This window comes from Musca autumnalis, unplaced genomic scaffold (assembly GCF_047663935.1).
Source record: "Musca autumnalis isolate F117 unplaced genomic scaffold, ASM4766393v1 scaffold_2, whole genome shotgun sequence".
Classification (NCBI taxonomy): Eukaryota; Metazoa; Arthropoda; class Insecta; order Diptera; family Muscidae; genus Musca; species Musca autumnalis.
Window position 1 is genome coordinate 96,337,756 of NW_027411755.1, and position 14,636 is coordinate 96,352,391.

The 14,636-nt window shown below is 32.0% G+C and overlaps 1 protein-coding gene and 1 long non-coding RNA gene across 6 annotated transcripts in view; one reads left to right on the forward strand and one right to left on the reverse strand.

The window, feature by feature from the left end:
• LOC141394323 (uncharacterized) overlaps nucleotides 1-14,636 on the forward strand; it is a 204,093-nt gene that overhangs the window by 140,219 nt on the left and 49,238 nt on the right. The window lies entirely within an intron of this gene.
• The window catches only part of b (glutamate decarboxylase-like protein black), a 111,788-nt gene that overhangs the window by 55,729 nt on the left and 41,423 nt on the right, over nucleotides 1-14,636 (reverse strand). For all 5 annotated transcript variants that reach the window (XR_012410340.1, XM_073968574.1, XM_073968575.1 and 2 more), the window contains one exon: nucleotides 2,321-2,549. Coding sequence is in view for 4 of the 5 variants with exons in the window: in XM_073968574.1 (XP_073824675.1) it covers nucleotides 2,321-2,549 (229 nt within the window). In the remaining variant the exon portion in view is untranslated. The remainder of the gene's footprint in view (nucleotides 1-2,320; nucleotides 2,550-14,636) is intronic.

The following is a 14,636-nucleotide window of genomic DNA, read 5'->3' on the forward strand; positions in this document are numbered from 1 at the left end:
ATCATTAAAACTCATTACGACGGGCCAGCAACGCGGACCGGGGTCTGCTAGTATTATTATAAGAATTATCTATTGCTTGGGCGATAATAAAACCTTAATACAGTTTGTCAAGTAACTGTTTTCGTTATATAATATTATTATAAGAATTATCTATTGTTTGGGCGATAATAAAACCTGAATACAGTTTGTGAAGTAACTGTTTTCGAAACAAGGAAACAATTTTTTTGTATTAATTTATTTATGAAATATTACAGGTAATTGTAATAAAAATAAATTAAGGGATAAATACATTCTCTTAAACAAACAAAATATTGCAAAAAGTACGAAAATCTCTTGTTAAGATATTGCCAGTTTATACTGATTTTGTATTATGCATCCAATTTTATTTTTTATATTCCTTTGAAAGGATTACCCGAATTTTTATGCTTCCGCCACATAAAAAAAATTTCTAAAATAATACATATTTATTTAATATTACAGTAATATTTGTGTTTTTCGTATACTTTAAAATGTTTACCGGGAAGTTTTGCCAATTACAATTTTCATTTACTTTTATTTCCTATATTAACGGAAACAGGTATAAAGGCGGAAGATAGCAATTAGTCAAGCCACCTACACTTCTTAAATAGCCTAGAGGAAGTGACGCCGCTTAACGGGCAGAATGTCGTCGCTTCAAACCCCAGCTAGGGTAACAATGTTTTTATCCTTTTTAATTTGTCCTTTTCTTCTTACAGTACTTTATTGGAGACTTTTTATAGATAAAGAACCCGTAGTGTTAGTGAGATATATATTGTGGTGGTTGCGTTTTCTCAAATTCCATAAATATAGTGGTGAAAAGTAAACAACGTTGAACCATCCATTAACTCTCATATCAATAAACAAAACCATCATCGTTCTTCGTGCATTTGACTGTCCATAAGATCACACAGGTCTCGTAAAGATTCAGTTAGAAGTTATAAATGTTTTACACAATCTTTAATTGCACTTGCATCACTAAATAAAGTGGAAAGATATCGTTAATTTTCCGTAAAATCGTAAAGACTTTTAACAAAATTAATAATACGGATCATAAAAAAGGTAATTTTAGTTTTCTTTGTGAGAAAAAAATCGATAGGTGAAGTTATTTTATACAAGTCTTTACATTTATTTGTGAGAAAAAAAACGATAACTTTATTTATTCCGTTAAATCAACATGTCCAGCAGTAGCCTAACAGGGAAGCAGGCAGTGCAAAGAATTTGCGTAGAAACAACCGACCTAGTATCGGATCCCAACGTCATCGATCGGTTTTGCTTTATAAAATTAATAAGTTTTCAAACTCCTAAGTATCCTAAATAATGTTCGAGAATATTTTTAAAATAAACCACCAACTGATGACAATATCAGGTATGCATATTCTTTCATGTTGAGTGGTTTATTGACGGATTGGAATCTATTAATAGGCGTGGAGACAAAACCCAGATTCGATATGGATTGCATTTAGGACATGCTTTCTGAAATTTTCACTGCAGCAGAAAACATAAATGCCAAAATTATATTTTCAACATGCGATGCTGATTCGATTCACATGCCGTTCTTGCATAGATTGAATGTACTACAACCATATTTCGATGCGATCCCAGGACATACGTCGCTTTGGGGCATTTACTATGTTATTTAGTCCATGCCTTTTACGAAGCAAGGATTTTGTAGCAGGAATCAAAACCAAATTTGACATTTATAAATGTCAACCACAAAACTTTACGCAAGAAGAATGCATACGAAACGATCAAATTAGAAAATTTTCGAAAAATATTTAATAACAAGGTTTTACAACAACATGAAGCCTGCAGCCCAAAAGAAGATTTGGAGTGAACAAAAAATTTTGTGACAGGAATGATACATTTTATTGCTTTTTTAAAATTGTCTACATCAAACGCTTTCATTAACTAAACTATTCTAAAAAAAAAAAACATTTTCGTTGCAACCCTCACAGCATGGAGAACGTTAATGGAGCAGCATCGAAATATTTTATTAAACAAATGTACCACACATTATACAGTGGAAAATTTTTTTGCGAAAGTAACATCTAGATATTATAGTACACCAACAGTATCCAACATGATGTACGTCAAATCGCGTTCTGATGCGTCAAAAGAATGTAGTGGTAACATAAATTATTTGTTTCGGGCAGAGCATAAATTTCCCAATTAAAAAAAATAAAAAAAAATTTAAAACGAAAATAAAATTTTTGGATATTTAATAGGGATGGGAGGAATAGGGATGAATGGAACATAATGGATGATTATCATCAATTTCAAGTCAATAGCAAATATGCCTTACCTGTCGTACCAGCTGTCGCAGATACCATTAGCGGCACACAGTCTTCACTTATATGTTTTTTTATGTTCAACTCCAAATCATCTATGTCAATTTTTCCGCATTTATCGGTTTTAATTTTGCACACGTTTTCAGATCCAAGTCCCATAAACATGGCAAGTTTTTCAACAGAATAGTGGGAATCTTCAGATGTGAATATTATTTGCCGCTTTGTAGTAAATAGTCCATTTTTCTAAATGATTCAAAGAAATAAGATATTTTAAAAGAATGGCGTTGACACTAGAAGTTAAGGGAAGTACAATGTATGAAATCAACTGTTAAATCATCATCTATATGGGATTTTTTAAATTTGCTTATACGTAAACTTACTATTGTTAATTGCATTGATAACCAAACTTCTTATATATCAATCAAGCTTCATCCCCGCCAGCAATTAGAAGATTGTTTTTTCAAAAATCACATTGCGGAATCTTTTTAGAGTCTTCTTGGTGATCAAAAACTGATTAACTCACTTGTGTGATCAAAAAGAGACTCGAAAGCGATTCCCTCTAATGATTTAAAAGAGTTCAATTTAAAATACAATAACAAAATGTATAGCAATCGAAAATAAATCATTGAGGCGTTTAAAATGTGACTCTTATTTTCGTTATTTATTGTCAAATCTTTGTCATCTGCAGATTGCAAAATTCTGTATTAAAATCATATCATACATGTGTTTGAAAAGGGATTGTAATTATGTATCTTGTGATCATATTATGAACAGATAGGTGATTAAAAACTGATTGTTTTGTTTTTTTTTTCCTGGGCATAATGGTATGTTTGTATATAATTCTCATATACATTTTCTACATAACTTTGATATAAATGGCACGTATAATATTAAGAGTATGGACAAACATTACACATGTCCAGGTTTTGCCAAGTGAAATGAAGAATGTGAATGAAGAAACCAACCAACCACAACATAGAGGAATAATTAAATATCATAGCAAAGCAGAAGAGAAAAGAAAACAAAATAAGGATAAAAAAGAAACTTATTTTGATTTTTTTTCATATTTTCCTCTAACGACTCACTAAAGACTCATAAACGGTTGTAAACATGACTCAAAAAAGAGTCACAAATTAATCAACAAATCACCAATAAATGATTAAAATACGACTCGAAAAATAGTTGACATACCATCAGAAAATGGTCGTAAATGACTCTAAACTAACGCAGAGGAAGACTCAAATGTGATTTTTAGACGAGTCGCTTAAGGTTACGTTTTTCTCCCGACAAAAGAGTTTTTAATGATCAGAAAATGCGCTCATATTCCAGCTTTTTAATCGCGCTGTCTGATCAAAAAAGACTCGAATTTGATTAAAACTTTCAAAAAATTTCCCATGTAATTTGAATAATTTCAGTTGTAATTCCAAACATTTCACTTGTGATTTAAGAATTCCAATTGAATTTCGAATTATTATTATTCTATAGTTTGGGAATTTCTTGTAATTTAAGAATTCCAATTGAATTTCGAATTATTATTATTCTATAATTTGGGAATTTCATTTGGAATTCGAATTATTTCATTTGTTATTTTAGAATTCCATTTGATATTCGAATTATTTTGAATTCTTTCATTTGTAATTCTAATTATTTCATTCGAATTTTTACATTTGTAATTTGAACTTTGTTAATATGGAATTTCAAATGAAAAACTTCGATTTACAAATAGAAAAATTCAAATTGCAAATGGAAAAATTCGAATGACAAATGAAATAATTAGAATTACGAATGAAAAAATTCAAATTATAAATGAAATAATTCGAATATCAAATGGAATTCTCAAATTACAAATGAAATAATTCGAAATTCAATTGGAATTCTCAAATTACAACTGAAATGTTTCGAATTTCAAATGAAATAATCAAAATACAACTGAAATTCTTCGAATTACATGTGAAAATAGAGTAGTGAATTGTTTGTGAAGAAGTTAAGTTGTGTAGTGAAGTGAAAGTGATAGTCATACCTATAGCTCAAGTAAGCTTCTATTAAATAAATATTAGTTTTATCTTTTATTTTTAACTTTCGTTATATTTTTCGGTAGTTGAATATACCCTCTTTTTTCACAGAACAAAAAATTAATTTTTTTAATTTCAAAAGCAATTTCGTTTTTTTTTTTGTTAAAAAAAACCATTTTTTTATTTTATGTTTTTTTTTTAGCTATGGAGATACCTAGTTCGTCGGGGGTGAAAATAGTGACCCGTAAATGTCTTGGATGAGAGGTTGGAGTTTTTAGAAAACCACTTGCTATTGTCTTGCGGAGACACTGTGGAAAGAAAAAAGAGCCTTAAGCATACATTTTCATACATCAAACACGAATTTAAACGGAGATGGCTAAAAGAAGTTTTTATGAAAAACAACCAAAAGTGGCTGGAAGGCACTTTTGAAATACCAATGCATTCGCTTAATCAACCAGGTCGTCCGAGCAAATCATTTTCGGATTCGAGTGAACGAAGCAAGATAAGAAAAACTGAGGAAATTCGATCAAATGTTGATGATGAAATGATTATACATGCCGCACAAGTCGTATTGCAAACGAATGGAAAAAGAACTGCCTCAAAACTGCTCAAAGAAATTCAACAACAAAGGCTAGTAAATATAGAAAAGCTTATTCCAAGACCAATGAAACAATTGCTCCTTTGACCCCGTTCCAAGCACTCAAAATGTTCGTAGAAGTTGATTTAACAATACGACAATATGAAATAATAAGGGCAACTAACCCAAAGCATTACCCTTGTTACGACCTTTTGTTGAAAGCAAAACAAGAATGCTACCCACCAAAGACGGCATTGCGAGTAACGGCTTCCTGCGCAGAAATTAATTTACAATGCCTAATGGATCATACTATTCAACGGTTATCAATCTACCTGGAAGAAGTGTTATCAACCCTTAACGAAATTGAAAAAAAAAATCATTAACGATAATTAATAATTGGGGGTGTGACGGGTCACAACAAGCACGGTACAAACAAAAATTCTCGGAAGACGCCGAATCCGATGCTAGTATATTTTTGATTTATTTTGTCCCACTCAAGTTATTTGTGGCAAAGAAAACAATAAAGTGTTGTGGCAAAACCCAACACAATCATCACCACGATTTCGGTATGTGAAAGAAACTACAGATGTAACAAAAGAGGAAATAAGTTATGTGCAAAATGAAATTAAGAACCTCACTCCTACAAAAGAAAATATTGATGGAAAATAATTTGCTTATAATCACATTTAAAAATGAACATGGTTGATGGCAGAGTTTGCAATGCTGTAACCAACACGACCTCAACTAACCGATGCTATATATGTGGCGCCACTTCCAAAGATTTCAATAATTTAAGCAAAAAGAACGAGATAAGTCCCGATGCTCTTGAGTTTGGAATTTTGGTATTGCACGCAAAAATACCTATTTTTGAAAGCATTCTGCATTTGGCATATAAATTGCCTAAAATGCCCGTGAAGAAATATGGAAAGAAAAGGACCCAGGAAGAGAAAGCATTAGAAGAAGGAAGGAAAAAAGAAATCGAAGAAAGATTCCGCTTAGAAACTGGGCTGTTGGTGGACATGCGTAAAGCTAATTTTGGTAATACCAATGATGGCAATACGAGTAGGAGATTTATTAAAAAAAAAAAACACAGAATTAGAGATCTTATTAGAGGCGATTTCAAGTGGATACAAAATAAATACAACAAAATTCAAAGAAATGTATGTGAAATTATACGACTGGCATCCCATGACTCCAACAATGCATAAATTACTATTACATGGTGCGACCATCATAGATAATGCACTGCTGCCAATTGGCCAATTGTCGGAGGAGGCTGCAGAAGCTCGAAATAAACATTTTCGGTCATACAGACAGAATTTTTCAAGAAAAATTTCAAGGGAAGAATGCAACCGTGATATTTATCAAAGATTGCTTCTTACATCGGATCCACTCATAAGTAGTGAAAGATCGTTAAAGAAAAGTTCACACAAGATGTTTTTCAGTGAAGTTATATAACTATTAGAACCTGCCGAGCTCCACACACAATCCTGTATTGAGCACGAAGAAGTCGAAATAGAAACATCTTTTAATAAGACAATTTAATTTATTTATAATTTTTGTTTATTTATGATTTATGAAAATAAAATGTGTATTTATTATAAAATATATATTTTTCTTATTTTGTTAAATAAATACATATTTTTTTTACGTCCGAAAATCTTTTTGGCCGCCTAAATATTTCAAATCGACCACTGTGCGTCGTGGACTACAAAGCATTATCCGTATAAACTATTGAAAGTATGTACTTAATTCGTTTTGAAGAAAATGGTAATTCCGGATACAGATATTAAAATTTATTGCAACGTTTCCACTAAAACCGTGTGTTCATATATTACACAGCCATTTCGAATATATTCATGGAATTGTTCGAATATATTAATGGAATTCAGTCTTCAGTCAAAGTCAATTTGCATGGATATCCACAACTGCACACAATGCTGTGTAATATTTCAACAAATCAAAAGTCACTCGGCATGTTAAGAGCCCGATTGGAAATTTTGCAGTTCCAACTCAACGATTCAATCATGTGAGCATTGAATAGGGGATCCTCACCTTTATGTGAAAACTACAGGTGTGTTCTAACATGTATTGATCGATTTACTAGATGGGCAGAAGCTATACCACTGGTGGACATAACCGCGTCTTCAGTCGCTTATGCCTTTCTATATGTTTAGATTTCGAATTAGGGAGTTCCTCCGTATCAAGGCAGACAGTTTGAATCTGCCTGGAATCAATAGAAAGATGACACAAAATATTGCAAGCAGCAATCAAGTCCTAAAGTCGACTAACTGGGAAGAAGAACTACCAATCGTCATGATGGGTTCTCATTCGGTAAATATAACACTGGTAAACACGACTTTTGTTTCAAACGAAATTTTTATTGTTTCTAAATGAATTTGACGAGTTATTTTCAAATCCGGACATGATGATTTTTAGGTTATGGCCGAATCATAGGCTCTATGAACTTTATATTATATATTTGATTACTGGACTATATAGTAGACACCCTAAGCATATCCACATTGCCATATGAAGATGCTATGACTTCCCCTCGATGGCGTAATTACAGCTTAAAGGGCGAAAAATATGCAATTTTTACAAGGTCTGTCGTATGTTTTCTATTTTTTTTCGTTATATATTCACTGTAATTATTTCAAAAACTCTTTGTATCGAACGTACAACATCTCCTTAATATATTAGTGTCGAAAAACCTACAAAAAATATTTGTTTGTATCCGGAAATAACGAAATTCTGGGTAAAACTCGTAAAAACCGATTTTGAGCTATATCTCAAGAACAAGAGCTGATGAAGAAAAACCGTGATCGGATTTGAAAATAACTCGTCGAACTCATTTAGAAACAACAAAAATTTCGGTTGAAACATTCAACTTTTTCAACTTTGTTGAGCAGTGTAATCGATCTGCAATGGAATATATCGACTGACAGACTAATGTCAGCAAACATTCTTAATAAAAGCAAATCTAAAAAAGAAAAGTGCAGCAATTCAATATTGGTCGTATATTTTCCAAAATGAATGTCTCGACAAGCTGATTCGATCTGGCAATGTGTGTCCGTCACGTTGTAATCACGCTACAGGTCGCAATTTTGATCGTTTAATGGGGGTCCCAGAGTGGAAGAAGCATATTAATTTTGGTGATTGTCGGATAATATTTAGGAGTCAGAATGGGCAAAAATCTTGTGAGAAGAATACATGCGTTTTTTGTTATAAGAATAACTACGCTTCCAGTAGGGGTAATCTAAATGCTAAGTCTGCCAATCGAAGAAGATATAATCACCTTTACAATGATGAAAAGCAGGTTGGCGTAGGTGGTTAAACAACGGAAATACCTCAATAGTCGTTAATACGAATTTTATCCATCTGCCATTAGCAATGAAACTAGACCATCTGAGCTTTAAATTAATACCAAATGTGCTGTCATTGATAGTAAAATATCAGAGATATTGCAAAAGGCGATAACATATGTACTTCATTCGTTTTGAAGAAAATGGTAATTCCGGATACAGATATTAAAATTTATTGCAACGTTTCCACTAAAACCGAGTGTTCATATATTACACAGCCATTTCGAATATATTCATGGAATTGGTCGAATATATTCATGGAATTGTTCGAATATATTAATGGAATTCAGTCTTCAGTCAAAGTCAATTTGCATGGATATCCACAACTGCACACAATGCTGTGTAATATTTCAACAAATCAAAAGTCACTCGGCATGTTAAGAGCCCGATTGGAAATTTTGCAGTTCCAACTCAACGATTCAATCATGTGAGCATTAAATAGGGGACCCTCACCTTTATGTGAAAACTACAGGTGTGTTCTAACATGTATTGATCGATTTACTAGATGGGCAGAAGCTATACCACTGGTGGACATAACCGCGTCTTCAGTCGCTTATGCCTTTCTATATGTTTAGATTTCGAATTAGGGAGTTCCTCCGTATCAAGGCAGACAGTTTGAATCTGCCTGGAATCAATAGAAAGATGACACAAAATATTGCAAGCAGCAATCAAGTCCTAAAGTCGACTAACTGGGAAGAAGAACTACCAATCGTCATGATGGGTTCTCATTCGGTAAATATAACACTAGTAAACACGACTTTTGTTTCAAACGAAATTTTTATTGTTTCTAAATGAATTTGACGAGTTATTTTCAAATCCGGACAGGGTTTTTCTCCGTCAGCTCTTGTTCTTGAGATATAGCTCAAAATCTGTTTTTACGAGTTTTACCCAGAATTTCGTTATTTCCGGATACAAACAAATATTTGTTGTGGGGTTTTCGACACTAATATATTAAGGTGATGTTGTACGTTCGATACAAATAGTTTTTGAAATAATTACAGTGTATATATAACGAAAAAAATATAGAAAACATACGACAGACCTTGTAAAAATTGCATATTTTGCGCCCTTTAAGCTGTAATTACGCCATCGGGGGAAGTCATAGGATCTTCATATGGCAATGCGGATATGCTTAGGGTTTCTACTATATAGTCCAGTATTCAAATATATAATATAAAGTTTATAGCGCCCATGATTCGGCCATAACCTAAAAATCGCCATGAAGACTGCTAAAGGGAAATCATTTACCATTGATATCATTACCACATAAGTCATTTACTTTTCAATGGCAGTCTTCATGATGATTTTTAGGTTATGGCCGAATCATGGGCTCTATGAACTTTATATTATATATTTGATTACTGGACTATATAGTAGACAGCATAAGCATATCCACATTGCCATATGAAGATCCTATGACTTCCCCTCGATGGCGTAATTACAGCTTAAAGGGCGAAAAATATGCAATTTTTACAAGGTCTGTCGTATGTTTTCTATTTTTTTCGTTATATATTCACTGTAATTATTTCAAAAACTCTTTGTATCGAACGTACAACATCTCCTTAATATATTAGTGTCGAAAAACCTACAAAAAATATTTGTTTGTATCCGGAAATAACGAAATTCTGGGTAAAACTCGTAAAAACCGATTTTGAGCTATATCTCAAGAACAAGAGCTGATGAAGAAAAACCGTGATCGGATTTGAAAATAACTCGTCGAACTCATTTAGAAACAACAAAAATTTCGGTTGAAACATTCAACTTTTTCAACTTTGTTGAGCAGTGTAATCGATCTGCAATGGAATATATCGACTGACAGACTAATGTCAGCAAACATTCTCAATAAAAGCAAATCCAAAAAAGAAAAGTGCAGCAATTCAATATTGGTCGTATATTTACCAAAATGAATGTCTCGACAAGCTGATTCGATCTGGCAATGTGTGTCCGTCACGTTGTAATCACGCTACAGGTCGCAATTTTGATCGTTTAATGGGGGTCCCAGAGTGGAAGAAGCATATTAATTTTGGTGATTGTCGGATAATATTTAGGAGTCAGAATGGGCAAAAATCTTGTGAGAAGAATACAAGCGTTTTTTGTTATAAGAATAACTACGCTTCCAGTAGGGGTAATCTAAATGCTAAGTCTGCCAATCGAAGAAGATATAATCACCTTTACAATGATGAAAAGCAGGTTGGCGTAGGTGGTTAAACAACGGAAATACCTCAATAGTCGTTAATACGAATTTTATCCATCTGCCATTAGCAATGAAACTAGACCATCTGAGCTTTAAATTAATACCAAATGTGCTGTCATTGATAGTAAAATATCAGAGATATTGCAAAACGCGATAACATATCTCAATTTTAAAATTTTGAAGTTTTTATTTTAATGACAAACACCTTCGCATCTGTTTGGTGCATTGAAAACATACATATGTAAACTGCTAATCAGTAGACATCGGATTTTGCATATTTGCATATTTTTTATTAATAAAGATACGAAAATCCTGATTGGACCAAAATTCGTTTTGAAGAAAACTGAATGCAATGACAGGCTCATATTTTTTATTTTTTTGCATATTTGCATATTTTGCATATTCACAAAATATGCAAAAAATATGCAAAATATGCAAAATATGCGAAAAATATGCAAAATATACAAGTAATTTTTTTGACAAAAATCATCAAATTAAATTTGGAAAGTCATCAAAAAGTGTTCTAAATTAAGTTTATTGCCGTTAAACGTCGATTTCTTAGCAGATTATCATGTTATTAATTATTATTCCGCCATAGCAATAAATCTGGACTAAAAGACTTATACGGCGTTTATATTATAGTTTTTTGCAGGGTTAACCTTCTTTATGAGGATTTATTTGAAGTATATACAATGGAAATGACATTTGAAACCCAGACCTACTGGGTTAACCTTGTTATATATAAACGGCCTATTAGAAAATTTCCTATAACCCAGCCTTCTTATTACAACATAAGTTGCTTTCTAATACAAATTTGTTCAAAAACTCATTCAGAAATGTCAAAATGTATGTATCCAAATATGTTGATAGTTTCTGCTCGGCCAAAATTGTCTGAAAGAATAACAAATGAGCTAGAAATTAAGACTAAGAAAATATTGAATATTACATAAAATCTTTCATATTTTATTAAAAACATATAAAAATATATACGGGGCCATCATGAATATTTCCCTCTGAATTTTCCACACGGAAAATAATTTTAAAAAGTGAAGTTCTTTTAAAATCATTATTTGTTAAAAGTTGAAAACTACTAGATTCGCTTCATTTGGCGTATTCTATACGGAAATAAAAAATTGTGAAATTGGGGATAGGAAACAAATTCTGCACGGAATTTTTATTCATGATTGCACTGATAACTATATTTTAATACCCTAAGGGTATTATGTCTTAGTGAATGAGTTTGCAACATGCAAAATGAAACTAAACCCACAGTTCCTTTTGACGATCTGCATAGATTCGCACTTATCCATCTCGCCATGTTTTTTGAAAACAAAGCACAGGTCACATTTATAGACCACTTCGCATAAAAATTGGGGATTTTTTGGCCCCAGGGCGATCCCTATTTTGGTAAGAATCGATTCAGATTTGGATATTGCTCCCATATATACAGTACATTCGCGATAATCCCTACACCACAGGTTTCGGCGGTGTCCGAATTATCAAATTGTTCGGATTAACGAATTGTAAGGAAAATAATTTATTTTATATGATTAAATCACTCGTGGAAGTTATATAATAATACTTTTTAAATTGTAATTGCTAATAACGAACACTTAAATGAAAGTAATCTACGTGTAAAAAATAGAGAGATTTTTCTACTCGATAATCCGGAAAAACAAAAATCCAATCAGATTGTGAAAATAGTGCTAGAAATATGGCGTTTTTAAAGTTTACATTAGGATATAAGCAAACCCAGAGACAGATGTGGAATTTCATCGTTTTGTAAATTAATATTCCTTGAAATCTTTGCCTTTTAGGTGTATACTGCATTTGGCAACTTTAATGACAATATTGCGGCGAATATTTTTCTTAATATATTTATTTATATCCTATACAACAAGGCTAATGTGTCATGAAAGGTTTGTCCTTGTACTCGATAATATTTACTAAATGTTGCTGAAACAATTTGTTTACGAACTTCTCCATTAAACAACTGTCATAATTCGAAGCATTGGTAATAATTAGTACAAATTATCGAGTACAAGGACAGGTATAAATTAAACAATTGTGTATACAAAAGGTAATGACTTTTCGACTGTGTTATCAAAATTGTTTTCCTGTAGCAGGAATGAATGAACTATATTTTTTCAGCATTCAAAATACTTTTCTAGCAGAAATATGTGAGTGGTTTTTCCATTTTAAAGACAATTCCAAGGGTTTTGACTTATTTTACCACTACCACTCTATAGTGTGGTTTTTCTAAGTGATGTAATTTTGCACTAATCATTGCGCGTTCTTCATTTTGCTTATTATTCATCGTGGATGGGTATAACATTAATGCATTACTTTTCGCCGAGGAGTGAACATTTTCCAATTCTGCATTAAGCGATTGTATGCGTACAATATAGATCGATATTATAAAATTATGTATTTTTAGTGCATTAAACTAAAACCATGTCATCAACATTAAAGCAGCAGTTAGAGCATTTTTCCAAAGAAGCTTTTTGACCACAAAAGCACAAAAATTGCCAATTTATGTCTGTATATACTGAATAAAGGACTAAACACTATAAAATATATTCAAATCTAATATGTGGATATTCAAAACGTATACTTCTAATTATAGTTATATTCCAGAACCTGGACTCGTAAATGGTACTTTAGTACTTTTTCACATTTTGCCCTAAAAAACGAACCTTTTTTCCAAAAATTAGGAAAAATTGCACAAAAATAGCGATGACTAACTCTAGCTCCTTTGTTTTTCTGCTAGACAATTTTGGCCGATTAGAAACTATCACCATATTTGGACACGTTGATTTTGACATTTCTGATTGAGTATTTGAAATTGTTCCATTATCTATCTACATTTGTATAGGAAGCAAATTATGTTGTAATAGGAATGCTGGGTTATTTGACATTTTCTCACCTTGTGAAAACTGATTTAAGTCTTGTTAGTCTAGATTTATTGCTGTGGTGGAATATCTGGAGAGTCTCAATAACATAATAATCTGCAAAAAAAACTATGTTAAACGTCAAAAAACTTAATTTAGAATGCTTTTTTGATGATTTTCCAAATTTAATTTGCGATTTTTGTCAAAATATCACTTGCTTATTTAGCATATTTTTTTGCATATTTTGCATAATTTTTGCATATATTTTGCATATATCGAAAAATTGACCCTCAAAACGCCTAGATCCAAAATTTGAGTCCAATCGGATAAGAAATAAAAAACATGCTAAAATCTGATGTCTACTAATCAGCAAGTTTTCGATCAGTACCAAGTAGATTGTCGACAGTAGGCAAATATAAAATTAATTACTTTTTATTTTGGTTCAGTTAGACCCATGTCATTTGATATAAAAGCCAGAATGGCTGATAACTTTAGCGCCCACCTAAAAATGTTTACAAGTGAAATCTTATTCTCAGGATAGTGGTTATTTATTGGAAACCACTATTCATGATTTAATTATGTGCATGCGGTTTCGACTTCGATATCCTCAAAATGATTCAGCATTTTATATAATAGATTGTGGAAAGTAATACTTAAAATATTATAAAGGATATAAAGGAAGTTGCGCCGCTTTTTGGTATTCTGCACAAATTTAAAAATACTTTTGACAAAAGTACTAAACTTTTATTGCACAACTCTTTAATTCACAGTCATGGCTATGATATATGCCTACAAAAGTGGTTTTTATTTGAAAGCATTACAAAGAAGTCAAAATTAGGCACTTACAACTGCGTATTTGGGGTATTACCAAGTATGTATGAATAATGAAACCAAAACCGCGAAAAATCTTGCTTTTGGGATCCGTCATTACTATAACATCTGAAATATTATCCCATTTTCCGAAATGCCATTTCTTGAAAGGATCCTTATTTTTGAAAGTAGAAGTTTGAAATTTGCAACTATTTTTGGTACATGTGTTAAGAAAAAATTCCCTGTACGAATCCCCTCGCGAGCTATTTTTTTGTTGCTGCGGACAGAAGTTATCGAGGTTTTATTTCTGCTTTTAGGAAAACATTATTATAAAAAGCTAATCAAAAAAATAATTTTTTGTTTATAAAAATAAAGTCGAACTCCTATATAACGTAGCACTTGGGGACCGAAGAATTACTACGTTATAGAGAAAATTCGTTACAGAGACAGCAATGTAAAGTGGTTAATTTGATCTACTTAC